The 22,051-nt window shown below is 54.1% G+C and overlaps 2 protein-coding genes across 2 annotated transcripts in view; one reads left to right on the top strand and one right to left on the bottom strand.

The window, feature by feature from the left end:
* LOC140898396 (uncharacterized) overlaps positions 1 to 22,051 on the bottom strand; it is a 305,360-nt gene that overhangs the window by 165,421 nt on the left and 117,888 nt on the right. The gene's annotated exons all lie outside the window — the stretch shown is intronic.
* Positions 19,942 to 21,602, top strand: LOC144929318 (uncharacterized). Its single transcript, XM_078848501.1, has 2 exons — positions 19,942 to 20,454; positions 21,042 to 21,602. Exons 1-2 carry the CDS (start codon positions 20,049 to 20,051, stop codon positions 21,581 to 21,583), a joined length of 948 nt encoding a protein of 315 aa, XP_078704627.1. The 5' UTR covers positions 19,942 to 20,048; the 3' UTR covers positions 21,584 to 21,602.

Here is a 22,051-nt window from a genome sequence, read left to right as displayed (position 1 = left end):
CCGAACCCTCTCCCTATGCCCACCCCCTGACAGGCTCCCCCTAGAACCCCTGACCCATCCAACCCCTTGTGCTCCCTGTCCCCTGACTGTCCCTTGGGACCCCATGCCCCTTCTCCAGCCCTCCAGCCCCCTTAGCCTGCTGCTCAGAGCACTGTGTCTGGGGTGCGGAGCCAGACACAGTGCCGCGCTCCCCTGCAGAGCACGCAGCTCCCCGCCCCCGGCCTCCAGAGTGCTGCATTGGGAGGGAAATCCTGGACATTTGGAGAGTTTGACAAATTCCTCCCTGAGGGCGATTGAAAACCCAAAAAGCTGGACATGTCCGGGAAAATCTGGACGCATGGTAACCCGACCAGAGGAACTCCAGGATCTGCAGCTGTTGCACCTGTATGGTGAATCCTCCGACTCATCACCAAACAGCTCTTCCACCCGGCCCCACGGTCTGACCGTGCAGGAGAACAGAAACCATTTGGGACAGCAGAAGAGTCTTCTCAATGCCGCACTCTTTGTTTGGCTTCCCGCGGTCACCGTGAAACACGACTACCCTGCTCCCAGGAGTCTCTCAAGGAGCTGCCGGCGCAGTCACTGGGCACCCACTCCTAATGGTCTCGGGCAGTGGCATTGCAGAGGGAGCTGAGCAGACCGTCCCTTCTGTGACTTCCTGAATTGCTGCCAGGACGGATTCTCCTCTGCGCTTGGGAGAGTCCCCGAGGAAAAGAAGCTGTGGTGTGGGAGGGGGCAAGACAAGCACTCCCCCTGAGCCCTTGACTAGCAGGCAAGCAGGACTCTGGGAGCCAAGGGATCGGAGTGTCTTGCTGGGAGAGCAGAGCTGGAGAGCAGAGAAGGGCATTGAAGGAATTGAAGAAAAGTCAGTGTCATGGCTGGGTAATGGGCAGCCAGACCTAGTGGTCAGAAGCAAAAGACCAAATTGTGTTCAGAATCTCAAGTCAGATGAGTCACCCCAAGTCCGGATGCCAGGAAATCAAGCCTGGGGAGTGGGAGCAGGAACAGCCAACAAACGGTCCAGAGCCGGGGAGGAGCGCGGCTGTTCAGACAGCTTCTTGTTCCTGCTGCTGGTTTAAGGAGGTCCCAGGGGGCCGATAAGCTGCTCTGGGACTCTGCCAATAGGAGCCTCAAACTGGGTCTGGACTTCGTAAGTCCGAGGTAAGCAGTTTTTCGTAGGCTTCCAGGTGGCGTGCTGGAGGGTGGCTGCTCCCAGGAACCCTGCAGACCCGGGTTAATGACCCATGGGTCATGACAGTGAGTGATCTCTCCCCGCTCAAACCTCCTGCACGAAACAGTCTCCAGGGTCCCGGATGCATCCTCTGAGAAGAAAAAAACACAGTCATGAGGACAAATAGGCTATGGAACAGAAGCCCCCTCTTTGTTGCAACAGCCCCAAGTGTCCAGAAGAGTGGACGGTTCTTACCTCCAGGAGATGCCTGGGATCTTCCATCTAAGCCTCAAGGGGACCCCTGTTGCTTGGTCTGACAGGAGGAGATCATCTGTCCCCACTGCTCCCTGCGCTGGGCTGGCTGCAGCACACATCTGTGTAAGAGGCTGGGCCAGAGAGATGTTACAATCAGGGTCCAGGCACCCCAGAAGGAGAACAGAGGGTCTGAAACCAGAAGACGAAGCAATCAAATCAGCGGATTCGACAGAAGTTTTCTACCCTACAGGGACATCAAAGAAGGTCTGTTAGGAAAGCTGAGATGTTAATCTGGAAACTGCTAAGACAAACATTGTGACTTATTAAGATTCAGTTTTAGTCACTACAAAGTGTGTTGTGTTTTGTGTGTCTCTTTGAAATGTGTCTCTTTCTCTTGCTTAGTATCACTTAAATTTCTTCTTTGTTACTATACTTCCCAAACCACCTCAGTGTTGTGTGTTCCAGTGAAGTGTGAGTCTCCAGCCTACCCAACAGGCTGAGCTGTGCCCTGTCTCTCTGAAGGTAGCAAATAATTTCTGAGTGCTGCTGGGCCCAGAGTCCAAGGGCAGTTCACCAGACATCTCGTGGGAAGCCCAAAGAGACCAAAGGAGCAGGAGAGATTCCGGCCCCACTGACCCATGGGAACTTGCCACAGAAGAGCCTACACAGGGCTCCAGACACAGCCACTTTGGGTGTGTACCAGAGTTCACTCACCGCTAGATGCCGGCCAGGCCTCATGTCACCGCTTTCTTGCTGGGCTAGCAACCCCGTTGATACTCACTCTTGCAGTTTGTTGGCTGGGAACTCAGCCCTCCAACCAGGTGACTGTCCTTTACTCCACTCCTTCCTGGGTCGTGCTCCTTGCAAACCAAGTCCAAAAATGTCTTGAACAGGAACAAGGCCTTCCACCCTCGTGGGGAGTTCTTCCTCAGCCTGATTTTGCTTCGGCCTGCCCTTCTTGGGTTTCTAGGGTCTTCTATGTCCCCTTCCTTAGGGACGGTGAGAGAAGCCAGTCCTACCCTGGACTCCAGGGTTTGGCCCAAGGCCGTCTACTGAACAGCTCGCTTTGCTTCTGTACTTCTGCTGCTGTTTTCCCTTGTTTCCTCTCAGGTGGGGCTCACTTGTGGTCATCAATTTGGCCTAGCCCCAGGCTAGGCAGCCATAGGCCAAGCTACCCTGTTAGATACCCTCCTCCTTCAAATCCGGTCCAGCCCAGCTGACAGATTGGCTGAGGGGATGGTGAAACCCCATTGCTGATCAGAAGGAGGTCAGAGTCTGTTCTCTAGGAGCTGAAGTTCCGTTTGTCCTGCTGCAGAAAGTGGAGCTGGAGAGCAGAGATGTTAGTGAAAGAGACTGCATGATGGAGTTGGAGACTGAAGGATGGGAGCCTCCTCCCAGAAACGCTCCCAGGAGAACAGGTTTGAGGAGGAGTTCTCTGGGAGCCTCTTGCTAGGAAAAAAACAAGGGTGGCTCATTGATGGAGATTTTTCTGTCCCAGGGATGGGGGAAGCTCCCACCCAGGCTATGCAGCAGGGATCCCATTTCTCCCCCAAGAAACCCATATGCCCAAAGAAGTCAATGGCTCTTACCTCCATGAGGGAGCGGGCTCTTCCCTCTCAGCCTCTTTGAAAACTACCACTGCTTGGCTTCCTAGGACAAGGGACCTGTCCCCACTGCTCCCTGAGGTGGCTCAGCTTCTGACTGCAACCATCTGGGAGGCTGTCACACACCCCGGGGCCTAGAAGACATGGGGGGAGGAGGTTCCTCTTCATGTCAGACTCTGAGAGCCCAGAGAAGGGCCAAAGGAAGAATAAAGGGCAGGAGATGAAGCTAGCCCAGAGCCTCTGTTCCATCCTCACCTCCTCAAATGTGGAGCTTCCTGAGCTTCAGTTGGGCAGACAGTCTGTAGCCCTGACCCAAAGTTCCTTCTGCGCCATATGGGGCAGGAAGATCTCTGCCTGGGAGCACGGGGAATGGGATGGGAGTGAGATCAAGGAAAGAGGGGAGGGATGTGGGTGTGAGGGAAAGAGCTTCTGCCCCAGATGAAGGTATCTGGGGGGCCGAGGGAAGGACCCAGCTCCACAGAGAGGGGAGAGAGTTTCTGTGAGTGCCGGGGCCTCCATTTCCGCTTCCACTAGCCCCCCATTTACAGTGAGACAGAGCAGTACCTGCAGCAGGGAGCGGGACTTGATGAACAGGGAGGGGAACCTTTAAGAGCATCAGATGAGCCACAGCCCTTGCAGCGCCTCGGGCATCTGGTGCAAGTGCCGGATGATGTGAAGCTGGCCCATGACCTTGGCTGTGACATCCTCGTGCTGCAGGGGAACGAGAACATGTCAGAGACTGAGACACCCCCAGGAATCAGGGAGGATGAAGGGCACCTGGAACCAGCGCCATCATTTTCACCCAGCAGCTGCTCATGTCTGAGTGGTGGATTCACCCTCCTGACCCCCAGGATGGAGGCTTGCTGTCCTCTCTAGTGACCTCCAGTGCCAACCCCCCTCCTTGTCGGGTGAGCTCCTGCCACCTCCCCATCAGTGCCCCTGACAGCTGTTCCACCTCCAACCCACCTGGGGACACTGCTCAAGTTCGGAGAACCCTCTCCTCCACCCCCACCTCCATCCCCACCCAGGTAGGGCAGGGAGGGGGCTCTAGAAGGGTGGCGGGGGGAGGGAGGGATTCTGGCAGCAGTGAAGTGGGATGGGGAGAGCTTGAGACCTTTCCCCAAGTCACCCCAGTGACAAAAGCTGATGGCAGCCCTGGGAATGGGGCAGGTCAGCAGCCCCTGCTGACTGAATCCTCCCAATCTCTTGAGAGTGGGTCCAGCCCTACCAGCAGCAAGACCAGCTTCCCACGCCCATGTGCCTCAGCCCTTCCTGCTCAGTCGCCATCACCAGTCAGTCCTTGGCCTCCCAGGCTGCCAGGGAAGGGAGCAACTCTCGATGGTGGCTCGGGTGACATGGACACTAGGCCATGGGGAAATGGGTGCAGCTCTGTGGGGCAGGAAAGGTTCCCAGAGGGCACTTAGGGGACTCTCCTGTCCTTCCCAGGAGTGATAGCAGAGCACCACATCCTAAGAACAGAAGTCCATGAAGTCCAGAAGTCCCCACTAGGCTCCTTGCTACCAGACCAGCGAATGCCGATAGGATGGGAATGGGGCCCTGGGCCCCACCCCAAGCTCCTCAGTCTATTGCAGCTGCTTACTGTGTCCCCCATCAGTTGCTGGGCTTCTCCCAGGAGGGAGTAAACAAGCACCAGCCCAGCCTGGCTGATACGCAGCAGGGGGTCGTGGATGGCCAGCACTGCTGTCCGCAGGAAGGATCTTCTCTGCTCGACGGAGAAAAATTTTCCAAAGACCTAAAACCAAGAGGACACGAGGATCAAGCACATTGCCCAGAGCCAGCCTCCAAGTCCTGGCAGTACAATGGTGTCTAGTGCCCCAAAGGGTGGGGAAGAGAGCTGCTGTGGCCAAGGCACTTCATTCCCCAGGAGGCTTTCAGGGTCCCAGGGCTCAGAGAAGCCCCTTTATTAAAAGGTGGCAGATGCTGAGGGACCAAAGCCTCCAGTGGCTCTTTCGGGAAGGCAATTTATGGCAGGGGCCAGGATGGGCTGGAAATGGATCTCTAATGTGTGTGAGCAGGCCCACTCTGATGTGCAGGGCACAGAGACGACAGGGGACCCTGTCTTGCTTCCAGCAGAGAGATCTCCTGCACCTCAGCGGCTAGAGGAGTTTGTGTGTGCTGTCGTGGTGGGGAGGGGGTTGGAGCTGACACACCAGAGGTCTCTTCCCCGAGCTAAGTAATTTCTCTAGTTGCTGGCTATGGCCTCTGCAGCTCCCTGGTTTCTTCAAGGGGAATCCAACCTGCAGCCTGACAAGGACAAGGAGACTCATGGCCCAGTCCCTGTCCCAGACGCTCCTCGGAGACTTTTCTTCCGCTGCAGCAATTCAGCTTGTGGGAGGCGGGACAAGCTCACACAGTCTCTCTCACGGGGCGTCTGTGGAGGAGCATTCTGTAGATGCTCTTGTCCATTCAGGAGCCATTCGAAGGCCTCCTCTGTGATGTTGTGGAAATCACCCATTTCACCTTTGACTCCAGTCTGGGGGCACTGTGTTACAGTGTGTTCGAAGGTTTGGATATTCTCACCACAGTTGTGAGACGGGGGTGGGGGGGTGTCTTTGATTTTCTACTTGTGCAGCAAGGAGCCGCAACTTGTCTCAGTGACAATGTGCTTCTTTGGAACAGTGGCTGAGGTCCAGATACTCTGCCATTCCCTGGCCAGGGCTGGAGACATGAGGGGGGCCATGTGGTCCATATTGGCTCTGGAGCTCACTATGTCACCTACCCAGTTCCCAGGTTGGGGCATTCTGCTTCCTGACCGGCAATGGAATTGGGCAAAGCCCACCTCCTTTCTCTGCTTCTACAGGGTGCAGGGAATTCAACAAGGGTCTGATCAAGCAATCGTGACTGGCTGAGCCAGTGCTCTCCTCTCAGACACTTGGGGATCAGCCAGGGGAACAAGGAGCAGAGAGACACCCAGAGCCATAATCCTATCTTAACTCACCCACGGGGGATTCTCCTCAAATCACGGCAACTAGCGAGGTTCCAATGTGGGACCTTTAGCACCAGCCCGTCCCACTGGTTGCTGGATGAGGAACTCTGAGCTGGAAATAAGGAGCGGGCTCTTTTCCTGTCTCCAGGAGGCATCCACTACAGGGAACCCAGCCAGCCCCACTCCCTGAGCTGTGTCATGCCCTGGCACAGTGCCCTTACCTCCCCCACTCTGGCTGTGTTATTGTAGCCCAAGAGCCGGCTGTCCTGGTGCCAGTCATAGCACCAGAGATCTTCCGCCTCATGTATGGTCAGGCCTGGAAGAGAGAGAGAGAGAGAGAGACTTTTCTCCTCATTCTGGTTGCAGTTTCTGTGTCCTTCCAAGCCCATTGGTGGCTGCACAGTGGAGTGGAGAAGAACAGAGGCAGAGAGAGACTTGTCCTCCGGCTGGGGTCAGTCTGAGAGAAATGGTCTGGGGTCCCATTATCCACCTGTGGTCACTCTTAGTCCCCTATTGGGTTCCGTGCCCCAGCTGGGTTTCTTACCCCTCTGTTGGAGCAGCAGTTGGTAGAGCCGGTAAGTCCCCTCCCTGGCCTGCCGGCTGATGTCCTTGTCTGGATCGCTGACAAATAGAGCCAGCTGGGCCACATGGTGACCCATCCGAGGGAACTCGGCTGAGATCTAATGGAAGGGAGAGCAGAGGGGACTCCATCAGCATTTTCCTCTCAGCTCCCTGTCCTCCCTGGGCCAGAGGGCTCCTTCCTCTTAGCCCCTCTGCAGGAGATGCTGGGGGAGAGGAGCTTGAGATCGACCCTTCATTTGCTCTGCTGCCAAGGGAGCCCGCACCTGCTTTGGGATGCCAAGGAGGGGCTGGAGCATGGTCCCCTTAAAGGCCCAGGGACAACACTGAACCAGGACAAGAAGAACTTGACTCAAGCCTAGCTCAGTCCTGCTCTGACTCTGCCTACCCATGAAGAACCCTCCTAAGCCACAGCCCCGGCAGCAGCAGCAGATCCTGTAGCCACTGGAGCTAGCCCGCCTCCGCCTGGAGACAGCAAGCTGGGCTCGGAGCTCACTTACGTCAAACTCAGGGAGGGTGACTGTGTATCTCAGCAGGGCTGTGCTGCTCCTGATAGCCCTGGCTCGCTCCTGGGACACCCTGGACACGACCCAGAGGTTGACATGCTGTGGGGAAAGGAGGCAGGTCAGACTCAGTGGCCAGCTGCTCCTGCTTTGCAAATGAGCCCCATGCCCCCAGCCCCAGGGGCCTGAGACATTCTGCGCGTGGGGGAATAGCTGAGTCCTTGATGGCAGAGCTTTAGAAGGGGATTCTTTCCCCCAGGACGCAGCTTGTACCCTTCAGGTCACAACTTCTCAGCGTCTCTCTAGATTGGGACAATGTTCGGGGTCGGGGCTGGTCCCATCCTCCCAGAACTCCTGATTCCTGAACAGTTCACCAGAAAGGAGACTGAACCCTCGGCCCTTCCCTGCTACGCAAATCCTTGGGGGGATGTAGGGAGTGACTGAGAGCACAATCCCCCCAGGAATTTCAGAGCAGATCAGAGGGAAGGGCTGATTCCCTGGGCTCCTCCTGTTTCTCTAGGAAGGAGCATGTGCCTCTGCTCTGAGAACCATCTCCCGAATCTCATGGGCTCTGTGTGTTGGAGGGGTGGGGGAAGGGTGGGTTTTCAGACTCTCACTCCCCAAGACAGCCAGGAGCCCGGTGCTTAGTGCTCAGCAGAACCAGGCAGAGCTCTGGCTTGAAGTCGCAGCTCCTTCCTCTGTCCCTCAAGAAGGAAGGACCTGACACTACATTGCACTGACCTCCCCAACCAAGGACGGCCCACTGGGGACCCAGCTAGGAAGACAGAGTAGAAAATGCATCTTCCAGTCTCTCCTTACCAGTCCCCCAAAGAGTTACAGTAAAATGGGGCTCACCTCCAAGATGAAGTGGAGCCTGTATGTGTCTGGGGACTCTGCCAGCAGGTTCCCCAGCATGGCATCCAGGACCTCTGGGATGACTTTGTGCAGAGCCTGCAAAGCATGGGTCAGAGTTAGGGAACCTGGGCCTACACCTGCCACAGGATGGGAAGAGGGGTCTCTGGGAAGCACTGGGGAGACTCCCAAAAACATCTCCCGGGCTCTCTCCTTCACATCGCACTGCAGGCAATTTGTAAGAATTGATGACCTCTGGACCTTTGATCCATAAGCTTAGCAGGTCTCTGCAGAGGGCCTTGTAGGCAGAAGAGTATGAAACAGCCAAGTTGCTATGGATGGAAGCTGGGCTTCTGGGCAAAACACGGCGAAAGAAAGAAAGAAAGAAAGAAAGAAAGAAAGAAAGAAAGAAAGAAAGAAAGAAATCCATCCATCCATCCATCCATCCATCCATCCATCCATCCCCCAGGGAGGGGTAATCTCTTCCCTGCTGGAGGGAAGGATCCAACCCTGCAGCTTGTTCCATCTCCGCTACCCCACCCCTAAAGCTGGAGCTCCAGCGAATCAAGGGAGCAGGGACCAAGGACTGCTCTGGAAGAGGAGGAGGATGGAGGAGGAGGAGGTACCTGGATGCCGGTGGTGTCCTTCTCCGTGCCCAGGGTGAAGACGGAGTGAAGGGCAGCTCGCAAGAGGTGGGTCTCTAGGGCTGGCTCCAGGGCAGGTTTCATGGTGCTGGCAAGAGAGAGGAGCTGGTATTAGACTGTGCAGTACGGGGGTGGGACTGTCGCCAACACGGACACCAAGCCACAGGGATAGAGGCACAGGCTGGCGAGAACGGAAACTGAGGCACTTAGCTAGGGAATGACAAGGCCAAGGCGTCCCAGACAGACAGTGGCAGGACAGGAATAGCTCCTGTTCCCTGGAGCCTGCTGCCCCTCCTGTATCTGAGCCCGGGAGTGAGCCCCTCCCCAAGGTCCCTGTCATGGAGAGAGTGACCCTTCCCACCCCACCATCTCTGCCAGAGGCGCCACTCTGGGGAGGTGACCTGGGCGGGACAGTGACGGTGACTCCCAGCCTTGGGCCTGAGCAGCACTGGGGTGAGGGGAGCTGGCGGGGTGGGGGGGTGGGGCTGTCTCGGTACCAGAGGTAGCCCACTGCAGCCAGGGAGTGGGCGAGGACGGCGCTGGGTGACGAGTCATCGGGAAGCTCCTCGATGAGCTCCTGTGAGACGCGAAGGAGACAAAGGAGCGTGTGAGATTCAGGCCCGACTGACACCTCCCAGTGAGGAGATGACACAGCCAGTGCCCCACATGGCCAGCAGGATCCCCCACCGCCTCCCGCTCCTCCGATTCCTTCCTGCCCATCCGGCTTGTCCCCCTTCCCGGATTCCTGGCCAGCTCACTCCCAATCCCCTTCTCTCCTCCTCCCTGTCAAAACTGCCCCCATTCAGCCCCATCCCGACGACCGAGCTGGAACCATGTGATTCCTTGGCCCCCACTCTCAGCTGCCCTCGAGCCCCACAATTCCCCCCCTGCCCACTACTGACCAATCTCACAATTTCTCCCTTCTCTTCTCCCAAGTCTTCAGCCCCAGCAATCCTTGTCCTCTGCTGCCCCCTCCAACACCACCCGGCCCCCACCCATGAGCCCGGCCATACCCCTGCCAATCCCATGTCTCCCTCCTCCCTCCAGCTGCCGTATGGCGTGTCTCACTCACCACGATCCTCTTCACCACAGCCGCCTTGCAGCAGCGCGGCTCCAGCGTGTCCTCCCCTCTCTCCCGTGCAGCCAGACATGCGGGGTAGATGGCCTGAAGGAACAGGAGCTGCTGCCCCTCATCCTGGACCCACCGGGAGTGGGGTATAGTGAGAGAGAACCTGTTAGCTCGGGACCTTCCTGCCCCACCCAAACCAGCTCCAGGGCTCAGGCTTCAATGGGGGATTGTGGGGACCCGCCTATTGTCCAAATCCCCCACCACTCCTACACAAGCAGGATCAGGAACTGTGACAGTGCCTGTGGGGGGAGATGACCTCGGCTCTTGTGGGACAAACACCCCCATCTTGGGGGTCCCACATCATGGGTGTAAAAGGGCCCCATTAGGGGTGGTGGATCAGGAGGCACAAGACCCTGGGCAGGGGGTGGGGATGCTGGGAAGGGACAGGGCAATCTTGGTTCCAGCCCAGGTGGGGAACATTTGTACCTTATCTCTGCACTGGAGCTGCTCTCGGATGAGCTTGAGAGCAGCTTCATCTTTGGCCACGTCCACCCCTTCCTCCTGCTCCGAATCCAGGGGGGTCCCTGCACCAGGGAGGGAAGGACAGGGGCGTGGTGGGCAGAGCAGGATTCAAGACCCCCCTTCCCACCTCAGGCACCCAGGGCAGATGGTGCCCCAAACCTCCCTCTCAGGGATGCCTTCAGCCCCCAACAGCTTCAGAAGCCCAGAGCAGAGCCCCCCTCCCCTGCCCAGGACTCCAGGGGAGGTGCCGATTCCCCCCACCCGGAGCAGCAAGGACCAAAGTGGAAGCAGCTCTTCACACCCCCACCCCCAGGTCCCCGTGCGGAAGGGGCAGCTGTGTGACGGCTGCTGCTGTCCGTGGGGTTCGCGTGGCTCAGGCCAGACACCTGGGCTGGGGACCCCCCCCATATCCCTGGGAGAGTGTCTGGGCCCAGGGTGTTCACATCCCGTCCTCACCCCTCCCGGAGCCCAGCCTGGCTCCTCACCTGGAACAAAGCAGTGGCCTCCATCGGCCTGGCTGCTGCCAGAGGCCCAGGTGCTGCCGCGGTCCCAGGCTGAGCTGCCGGTGCTGGGACAGGGACCTTCCCCCTCCTGGCCGGCGGGGGCTGGAAGGTCCTCAGAGACCGGGCAGGGCGATGCCTCCTGATGGGAATGAGGGCTGGGCTCCTGGGGCCGCTGCTGCCCACACAACCAGCCCCAGAGCCACCCTGCCCGGCGCCCCTCCTGGGCTGGGTCCTGTCTGCCAAACCGCAGCCTGGGCCAGCTCCACTGGGGCCTGGTCGGGGCCGCTCCCAGCTCGGCGCCTGCGCCGGGAGCCGGGGTCCTTTTCCAGAAGGCCGGGCACTTCCGCCGTCTGGCCTGGACGGGACCTGCTTCCCCGCCAGCGGGGACGCAGGGCTTGCTCTGCCCCTTGGGAAGATGGCAGCTGCTTCCCTCAGGCTCTGGGGCCACCTGCAGAGCCTTCCTCCTGAACATCCGCAGGAGCCTGGCCATCCTGGAACCGAGCGGGGAGCAGGGGTGAGTCTGGGCTCAAGGCAGCCTTTCACTCATGGGGCTTTTCTGTCCCTCCTCCTCCCTGCTCCAACCACAGCAGCCCCCTCTGCCCCTACAGGAGTGCAGGGAGTGCCATCTACACACACGGGCAGGAGTTCATTGCATGATCTGCTCCCAACCTTCCCCCTCATAATCCCTGCTGCTGCAATATCCAGGAACTCTCATCCTTTTCGAGCAGTGGGGTCAGTCCCAAACACCACCGGTTCCTCTGGACAAGCAGCCCGCTCCTGTCGTCCCAGGCCACTCTCCCACCCAGGCTAGAGAAGGAAGAGAACCCAGGAGTCTGGACTTCTCCTGGGAAACCATTCACCACGTCAAAGTCACAAAGAGCCTAGGCACAGGAAGACCAGGGCCCTCCTCGTTCCCCATTGATTTCCAGGCTCAGCAGCTCACAGGGAGACTCTCAGCCTGGGGAACAGTGTCCCACAAGGGAAGGGCTGGGAGCCCCATTGCTGGAACCTTTCCAAACACACTGGAGACGGCTCTGGAGAAGCTCCTGCCTGGCCTAAGAGTGAGGAGCTCTTGGGGGCTGTTTGCAAAGGAAATCCCCCTTTGGAGATAGTCTCTCCCCGTTTCTGCCTCTCCCCAGACAGAGAGGGGAAGCTACCGAGGAACCCGAATGCCACTCACTTGCTCTCAGTGATGGGATAATGGATGGCGGATGTTCAGGGTCAGCAGACGTCCCTCACCCTCCTCCTCACTCTCCAAGCCCAAGGCAGGCTGGAGAGGATGGTGACCTCAGGAGTTACCCTGCCCAGCCAGCAGGCAGGGTGATGACACGAGGGCGATCGACTGGCTGTGAAAACAAGAGTCTGTCTGATTGCCAAGGGACGGAGAAACTCAGCCAGCAGCAGGGGGGTGCAGAACACGGCCCTAGGGCGGAGGTGACAGCGCTTCCAGGATCCTGAGATCCCAGCACTTTACACACCTTCCTCGAGCCTCCCAAACCCACTGGGCTGTAGCGATGGGACCCCAACCCTACTGATGGCAAACGGGCCTCAGCTACCATCTCAGGGTCACACTGAGTGTCAGAGCCATGGATGGACTCCTTCACTAACCACTGCCACAAACTCCCTCCCACAGCTGGCAATTGCAACCAGGCCCTAATGTCTGGTCCCCCTGCCTTTGAGAGGGGGTGTCACTCCTGCTTCCATTGCTGCCTATTGATCTGTGGGACTTTGGGCAAGTTGCTCCCCCTCTCTATGGCTCTCTGGGACTCACATCCCTGAATGGGCTTTAAAAAAGACAATGGTTAAAGTTTGGCCCCAACTAGTTCTTGTTTCTCGAGACTAGCCATTTTAGCAAAGTTTAGAATTCTTGACATTCATCACCTGGAAACATCCCTTTCTCCTTCGCAGATGACCTTAACATCCCTTATCTCACCCAGGCTCCCTGCTGCCTGGAGTTAGAGAATTGACCCTGTTCCCATTGGACCTACCCAAGGTGTCACACAGCAAAGCGGTGACAGAGCCAGAAAGAGAAGACAACAGTCCTGACTCCTGTTCGAACTAACAGACAACAACCCCCCGGAGGCAGGGATAAAGCCCAGGAAATCAGGTGTGAACATTTTCATGGAAACCGTTTCTGTCAGAAAATCCATTCAGACGAAACCTCTTTGTTTCTTGAACTCATAAGAAGTAGGATGAAATTTCTTTGCAAAAATATTTGTTTGCAAAACAAGAGCATCTCCTGTTTGTCACAGTGCAGTCAACTGTCTCGTCGTACACAAAGGGGAGACACTGTGATCTAGCAAAAAGAAAAAGGAGAACTTGTGGCACCTTAGAGACTAACGAATTTATTTGAGCATAAGCTTTTGTGAGCTCCAGCTCACTTCATCGGATGCATCTGTAGCTCACGACAGCTGTAGCTCACGAAAGCTCATGCTCAAATAAATGGGTTAGTCTCTAAGGTGCCACACGTCCTCCTGTTCTTTTTGCGAATACAGACTAACACGGCTGCTACTCTGAAACCAACTATGATCTAGAAAATTAGATGAGATGCTTCCGTCTGAGCTAAGTAGTTGCTGCTCTTCACAATTTCAAAAGAATAAAATACAAAACCAATAGAATATTAGGTCATAATCGGATATGGCTCAGTGTGATTGGACACCCCTAGTCTGCACTGCTCCGAGTGACACTCTTCAGTGGATCCCCAGCATCCACCCATGGCGAGGTAGGTGGGAGAGGATTGTTATTCGTTCTTGACAGAAGGAGAAACGAAGGCTGAGAAAGGAGCAGGGACTTGTCTTAGCTGATGCAGCCAGTCAGTAGCAGAGTTGCTCTCAAATGAGCTACAGACCAACAATTGTTCATAGTAATTATTCAGCAAGTATTTGAGAAGAATTGGAATGTTGGAGAGGATCACGAACTGCTCCGAGACAATGAATGGAGAGCAGCATCCACATTGGTCAAACATTTAACTGGTTGTGACTTATTTGCTTGGTCATAAAAGAGAACAACAAAGACTAGAGTTTCCTCCCTGTCAATAGCCCCCTCCTCAGCCAATCAAGGTTGAGACTTTGAGGGGTGGGAGGCTAAGGGTTCTCAACAAATAGCCCAAAGAATGGCCCTGGTTACCCCCGAGGGGATCACTCTCTGAGCACTATTCCAGTCTCACCTCTCTGTGTGGGCCTCCCACGACCCCCCCCTCCCCCGGTCCGGCCCCCGCTCCACACACAGAGCTCCTGGTGGTGGGAGGAGAGCAGAGGAAAAGGAAAAAGGAAGCAAGAAGAGAAAAGTAGGAGGGACAGAGAAAAAGGGAAAACAAAAAGGAGAAACCCCAATGTCCCCAGTGATTCTAAGGGACAAAGTCCTAGGTCGGAAATAAAATACTGCCCCCACAATCTAATGTTTTCCTTTCCCAAAAATCAGCCGGCACCTGATGGATCAGACTGAACAGGTTCCAAACCTCTTCGAGGCTCTTACCTTCTATATAGGGACGTCTGCTTTCGAGTAAAACCACTACAAGGAAAGGAGAAAACTCCGAAGAGGGTCCTCCTTGCTCTCACGAATGTGAAAGTGAATGCTCTCTCAGTCCTCCAGGAGAGACCTCGAGAAGGAGACGTGCTGAAGCAAAGCCACAGGGATCTCCGAGGTTGCCCCTGTCCTGCACCCCTGTCCTGCCTGGCTGATGTCAAGATCTCTCTGTGAGATCATCGCCTCCCCACCACCTTTGTCCAATAGGCTGAGGTCCTGCCAAAGGCCCTTGTGATGTCACTGCCACACCCACCCCTCCCTTGCAGTGCTGATGTCCTGCCCCTGTCCAGCCACACTGGATGTTTGAGCTGCTTCCCCTGGATCATCCCACTCAATGACTCTTCCTTGTGAGGTGACACCGACTACACAGTCGAACACAGAGATTCTTCCCCAGGCCGCAATTAGGTTTTCACAAGTTAGTTGACTTTATGGCCAGAAGGAACCGTTAGAGCATTTAATCTGATCCCCTGCGTATCCTAAGGCCTCCTGTATGTCAGAAGAGCTGGGCTTTTCTTTTACTCAGCGTTTTCCAGAAAGGCATCTAGTCTTTATTCAAAGTGATCAAGAGATGGAGAAGCCATCATTTCTCTTGGTTCTTTGTGCCAATGACGAACCACCCTCTTACAAATCTGGGTCTTATTGTCATTATACTTTTTCTGATTTCTGCTTCCATCCATGGGGTCTTGTCATGCCTCTGCTACATAAAAAGAGCCATTTACACTCAACATTTTCTCTCCATGAAGTCAAGCAACTCACCTCTCCTTCTTCTTTTGTATATACTAAACAGATTGAGCTTTTTCAATGTCTCATTAGAAGGCATCATCCCCATCACTCACTTACAAATCTTTTCTGTACCCTCTCCAATTGTTTTAACATAATATTCAAAATGTGGACACAAGAACTGGATTCAACATTCCAACATCAGTCTCACCAATGCTCTTTCACTTCCCTTTCCATCCTCACTACTCTATCCAGCCAAGAATGGCTTTAACCTTTTTTAACACAGTTTCACACTGACAGATCATGTTGAGTAGCTCGTCCACTATGGCCCCAAAATCCTTTTCAGGGTCAATGCTTTCCAGCGGATTGTCCCCCATTCTGTAGGGTGCCACCTGACTCCTTTGTTACTGGAGCTATGGGGTTGCATTTGGCTTTATTAAAACCTAATTCTTTAGTAAGTGTTTTAGAAGAACTAGCCCATTAGAGAGAGAATCGTGAATTACTCAAAGACAATGAATGGAGAAAAGCGGAAAGAGCAATCAAATACATGTTTGGTTACAGCCTATTTCCTTGGTCTTAAAAGAGGGTAACAAAGACCTGAGCCTTCTCCCTCACAATAGCCCCAAGCTCCCCCAATCAGCATTGAGACTCTGAGAAGCAGAAAGCTGAGAGTTTTCACCAGATGTCCCGGGTCACCACCGGAGGGAGTCACTCTTAGAGCACCATTCCAGCCACATGTCTTTGGGAGGGCCTCCCGCAATGAGAGTTGGAATGCAACCCCCCCCCGCCCCCCCTCCATCCCCAACTCCACATGCACAGACAGGTCCTGGTGGTGAAAGGAAAGCAGGGGAAAGGGACAAAGATGCAAGAGAAGACGAGAAAAGAGGGAGAGACAGGAAAAGGGAAAACAAAAAGGAGAAACCCCAACGTCCCCAGTAATTCTAAGGGACAAAGTCCTAGGTCGGAAATAAAATACTGCCCCCACAATCTAATGTTTTCCTTTCCTAAAAATCAGCCGGCACGTGATAGATCAGACTGAACAGGTTCCAAACCTCTCCGAGGCTCTTACCTTTTCTATAGGGACGTCTGCTTTCGAGCAAAACCACTACAAGAAAAGGAGAAAACTCCGAAGAGGGTCCTCCTTGCGCTCACGAACGTGCAAGTGAATGCTCTCTCAGTCCTCCAGGAGAGACCTCGAGAAGGAGACGTGCTGAAGCAAAGCCACAGGGATCTCCGAGGTTGCCCCTGTCCTGCACCCCTGTCCTGCCTGGCTGATGTCAAGATCTCTCTGTGAGGTCATCGCCTCCCCACCACCTTTGTCCAATAGGCTGAGGTCCTGCCAAAGGCCCTTGTGATGTCACTGCCACACCCACCCCTCCCTTGCAGTGCTGATGTCCTGTCCCTGTCCAGCCACATTGGATGTTTCAGCCTCTTCCCCTGGATCACCCCAAGCAATGAGCGTTCATTGTGGGCTCAAGCCCAACACAGTAAAACATCAGAGGCTTCTCCCCATGCTATGCTCAGTTTTTCATACATGAGCAGACTTTATGGACAGAAGAGACAATTAGAGCATGTCATCTCACCCCCTGCATATCACGTGCTTTCTGGAGAGCATAGTAGCTAGTTTTTGACTACACACATTCCAGAAAGGCATCTCGTCTTCATTTGAAGACATCAAGAGGTTGGGAATTCCCACCACTTCCCTTTCTAGTTTGTTCCTTTGGTGATTCATCCTCACGGTTGAATATGTGTGCCCTCTTTCGAATACGAATTGGTCTCTTTTGAGTTTCCAGCCACTGTTATGCTTTTCTCGGCTAGATTAATGTGCCCTTTCATACCCGACATTTTCTCTCTGTGAAGTCACTTCAACACTTCAATGATGTCACCTCCCGATCTTTTTTATCATCTAAACAGGCTGAGCTCTTTCAGTAGCTCATTTACAGGCATTTTTCTCCAGCCCACAAAACGTTTCATTGCTTTTTGCTGCCCCAACTCCAATATTTCCAAATCTTTTTTCAAAGGTGGACGCCAAAACTGAATGCAGGACTCCATGATCCGTCTTCCTCATGGTGTGTCACCTCCCTATGCTCCTCACTGCTCTTTTCATACATCTAATGATGGCTTTAGCCCTGTTCACCACAGCATCCCCCTGGGTGCTCATGTTGAATGGCTTGCCTAGCATGGCCCTAAATCCTCTTCACAGTCAGTGCTTTCCTGGATACACTTCCCCACTCTGTAGGTGTGGCCTGCATGCTTTGTCGCTAGCTATAGGACCCTTCATTTGGTTCTTTTCCAACTTGTTTTCTTTGAATGGCTCCAGCTTCTCAAGGGATCCGATTGCTCTGTGTCACTGCCCTCTCCTCATCATTAATTCCCACTCTGCTACTATTTTATCACCCACCAATGTCAGCAGCAGTGATTTTTTATTTGGGTTGCAGTTCTATTTGGGGGAAGGGATAGCTCAGTGGTTTGAGCATTGGCCTGCTAAACCCAGGGTTGTGGGTTCAATCCTTGAGGGGGCCATTTGGGTCAAAAATTGGGGATTGGTCCTGCTTTGAGCAGGGGGTTGGACTAGATGACCTCCTGAGGTCCCTTCCAACCCTGATATTCTAGGATTCTTTGATATTTATTTTCAAGAATTAGTCCTTGAATTATTTTCAAGAATTAGTCCTTCGTATCCCTCGTGCTCAGAACCTGCTCCGCACAGCACAGCGAGAAAAGGCCGCCCAGCCCAGCTGTGCCCTAGGGGCTAAGCACAGAACAAATGTAGGGAGCTTGTGTCATCCACAGCTTCTGAACAACATGTGGGGGTCATCAGCTTACAAATACACTCTAGACCGGTAGCGTAGACAGGCCCCAAATGTATCTAAGTGTCCCGCCTTGCAAAACAGGAGAGAAAAAAACATAACCTTGAGTAGTTTTATTTTATAGTCATAGAAACTGAGGCACACAGAAGCAAAGAGATTCGCTCATGGTCAAAAAGCCAGGAAGAGAAAACGGCAGATCTGCTGATAGTCAGTCCTGGGCCCTAGCCGTGTTTGTCCTGGCCTCTCTGCTTCAGCTCCAGTAACAACCCGAGTCGAGGTTTTCTTCTTCTCTGTGTCCTTTAACTTCATGTCACTGGAGAAGAAAGATTTTTTCTGACCAGCTGGCTCTAATGCATGGAGATGTCTTTCCAGAAGTCGTGCTCTGGCTCAGTCCCACGTAGCAGGTTTTCTGGAGGAAGCACTCGGTGATGTTCTAGGGCTTGTGTTACAAAGAAGATGGACAGAATGGTCCTTTCTGACCTTCAATTATTTCTTTCGCTAGGAGGATAACGTTGGACATTTTCTCTCATTCACTTTCCTTTGGAATAATTTCAATCCAGTCCAAAGGATTTCCTCTTCCATTGTGTCTTCAGCACCTTTCCTAGCAAACAGTTACTGTTCGAGCACAGGTTTCCAGTTTCAGGCTGTCCCAGGGTGAGATGGCCATGAAAGGGGTAGTAGCTCAACTGAACCTATCCCCAGGTGAAGGGAATAAGTGCAGGGGTCACATGAGAAGGAGCAGCATGTAACTAGGATCCAAGCCTGTTGGACGATATAAGAACAGCCTGTGCTCGGCCAGGAGAAAGACCCACAATGGGAACAGGCCTGGGAGGGGCTTGGATAGTCCTTTCAAGTCAGTTTCGGTACACAGTAGGGCATGGAACAGCCAAGCTGCTAGGGTTGGGAGCTGAGCCTATCATTGTCACTATCATTGACCCCATTTTAGAGGTGTGGAAACTGAGGTCCAGAGAGGGGTCTGGCCTTAAACCTGAATCTGAGCCTGGGTTTACTATGTGTGTAGAATCTGTTGACTGTGTGGTTCTTCCATCTTCCTCAGAGACACCTGGTGCCGACTGCTGCTGGAGACAGGATTCTGGTGTAGTTGGGCCCTGGATTTGATCCAGCCTGGATCAGCGTCACTATGTTGCAGTGACAAAATTGAGGCAGCAGACTGAGTAGCCCCATTAAAGACACTAAACCAAAACAAAATCGGAAGTGGATTTAAGCAACTTTTTACACATCAGTTTCATTTCTCTCCTCAGACAGACAAGGTTTAATTTCTGCCTACGTTCCCCACCCCTCCAAATCACCCAAAACAAGCCAATCTGCTTTGGGTTGGCACCGGTCCATGTCCGTCATGCCAGTGGCCGACCGCTAGTACAGCCGTAATACCACCGGACCCCCAAAAGACCCCCCTCAACAGCGCACCACCCCACCAGAAATGCCCCAAGCATCACTGGCCAACAGCAGTGGTGCTGTGCACGCCACTCCCTCCCCCCACAACCCTCAAACCCAGCCTGGCCACTCCCCAGTCCTCCCCGGCCCCAACTTGGCCCAAGCTATGCTGCAGCCCCCCTCAGCTTTGCAACCCCCTGTCACCCACTGCCTGCGTCCCCCCTCCTCCATGTAGGTGCAACACCACCACCAGAAAGGCACCAACAGAAAGATCACTGACCACAGCCCACTGTTATCAGCTCACCCAACCGCCCAAGCAGCCCAGGCAGGAGGCAGGCGGTGGGGAGAGAGTAGGCACTGCAGGGCACGGACACACACACACGCATGCATGCAACACTCTCACCCGAGGACCTCACTTAAGCCTCGTCTACACTATGACTTTAGGTCGAATTTAGCAACGTTAAATCGATTTAAACCTGCACCCGTCCACACAGTGAAGCCCTTTATTTCGACTTAAAGGGCTCTTAAAATCGATTTCCTTACTCCACCCCTGACAAGTGGATTAGCGCTTAAATCGACGTTCCCAGCTCGAATTTGGGGTACTGTGGACACAATTCGATGGTATTGGCCTCCGGGAGCTATCCCAGAGTGCTCCATTCTGACCGCTCTGGACAGCACTCTCAACTCAGATGCACTGGCCAGGTAGACAGGAAAAGAACCACAAACTTTTGAATCTCATTTCCTGTTTGGCCAGCGTGGCAAGCTGCAGTTGACCATGCAGAGCTCATCAGCACAGGTGACCATGATGGAGTCCCAGAATCGCAAAAGAGCTCCAGCATGGACCGAACGGGAGGTACAGGATCTGATCGCTGTTTGGGGAGAGGAATCCGTGCTATCAGAACTCCGTTCCAGTTTTCGAAATGCCAAAACCTTTGTGAAAATCTCCCAGGGCATGAAGGACAGAGGCCATAACAGGGACCCGAAGCAGTGCCGCGTGAAACTGAAGGAGCTGAGGCAAGCCTACCAGAAAACCAGAGAGGCGAACAGCCGCTCTGGGTCAGAGCCCCAAACATGCCGCTTCTATGATGAGCTGCATGCCATTTTAGGGGGTTCAGCCACCACTACCCCAGCCGTGTTGTTTGACTCCTTCAATGGAGATGGAGGCAATACGGAAGCAGGTTTTGGGGACGAAGAAGATGAGGAGGAGGAGGAGGTTGTAGATAGCTCACAGCAAGCAAGTGGAGAAACCGGTTTTCCCGACAGCCAGGAACTGTTTCTCACCCTAGACCTGGAGCCAGTACCCCCCGAACCCACCCAAGGCTGCCTCCTGGACCCAGCAGGCGGAGAAGGGACCTCTGGTGAGTGTACCTTTTAAAATGCTATACATGGTTTAAAAGCAAGCATGTGAAAGGATTACTTTGCCCTGGCATTTGTGGTTCTCCTAGATGTAGTCCTAAAGCCTTTGCAAAAGGTTTCTGGGGAGGGCAGCCTTATTTCGTCCTTCATGGTAGGACACTTTACCACTCCAGGCCAGTAACACGTACTCGGGAATCACTGTAGAACAAAGCATTGCAGTGTATGTTTGCTGGCATTCAACCAAAATCCGTTCTTTATCTCTCTGTGTTAACCTCAGGAGAGTGAGATATAATTCATGGTCACCTGGTTGAAATAGGGTGCTTTTCTTCAGGGACACTCAGAGGTGCCCATTCCTGCTGTGCTGTTTGCCTGTGGCTGAACAGAAATGTTTGCCGCTGTTAGCCACAGGGAGGGGGGAAGGTTGAGGGGGTAGTCACGCGGTGGGAGGAGGCAAAATGCGACCTTGTAACGAAAGCACATGTGCTATGTATGTAATGTTAACAGCAAGGTTTACCCTGAAAGAGTGTAGCGACTGTTTTATAAAATGTGTCTTTTTAAATACCGCTGTCCCTTTTTTTTTCTCCACCAGCTGCATGTGTTTCAATGATCACAGGATCTTCTCCTTCCCAGAGGCTAGTGAAGCTTAGAAAGAAAAAAAAACGCACTCGCGATGAAATGTTCTCCGAGCTCATGCTGTCCTCCCACACTGACAGAGCACAGACGAATGCGTGGAGGCAAATAATGTCAGAGTGCAGGAAAGCACAAAATGACCGGGACGAGAGGTGGAGGGCTGAAGAGAGTAAGTGGCGGGCTGAAGAGAGTAAGTGGCGGGCTGAAGACAGGGCTGAAGCTCAAATGTGGCGGCAGCGTGATGAGAGGAGGCAGGATTCAATGCTGAGGCTGCTGCAGGACCAAACCAGAATGCTCCAGTGTATGGTTGAGCTGCAGCAAAGGCAGCTGGAGCACAGACTGCCGCTGCTGCCCCTCTGTAACCAACCGCCCTCCTCCCCAAGTTCCATAGCCTCCACACCCAGACGCCCAAGAATGCGGTGGGGGGGCCTCCGGCCAACCAGCCACTCCACCACAGAGGATTGCCCAAAAAAAAGAAGGCTGTCATTCAATAAATTTTAAAGTTGTAAACTTTTAAAGTGCTGTGCTTAAAGTGCTGTGTGGCATTTTCCTTCCCTCCTCCACCACCCCTCCTGGGATACCTTGGTAGTCATCTCCCTATTTGTGTGATGAATGAATAACGAATGCATGACTGTGAAGCAGCAATGACTTTATTGCCTCTGCAAGCGGTGATTAAAGGGAGGAGGGGAGGGTGGTTAGCTTACAGGGAAGTAGAGTGAACCAAGGGGCGGGGGGTTTCATCAAGGAGAAACAAACAGAACTTTCACACCGTAGCCTGGCCAGTCATGAAACTGGTTTTCAAAGCTTCTCTGATGCGTACCGCGCCCTCCTGTGCTCTTCTAACCGCCCTGGTGTCTGGCTGCGCGTAACCAGCAGCCAGGCGATTTGCCTCAGCCTCCCACCCCGCCATAAACGTCTCCCCCTTACTCTCACAGATATTGTGGAGCACACAGCAAGCAGTAATAACAG

The sequence above is a fragment of the Lepidochelys kempii genome, chromosome 14 (genome assembly GCF_965140285.1).
Source record: "Lepidochelys kempii isolate rLepKem1 chromosome 14, rLepKem1.hap1, whole genome shotgun sequence".
In the NCBI taxonomy this organism is placed as follows: domain Eukaryota; kingdom Metazoa; phylum Chordata; order Testudines; family Cheloniidae; genus Lepidochelys; species Lepidochelys kempii.
This window is presented reverse-complemented; position numbering and strand designations above follow the sequence as displayed.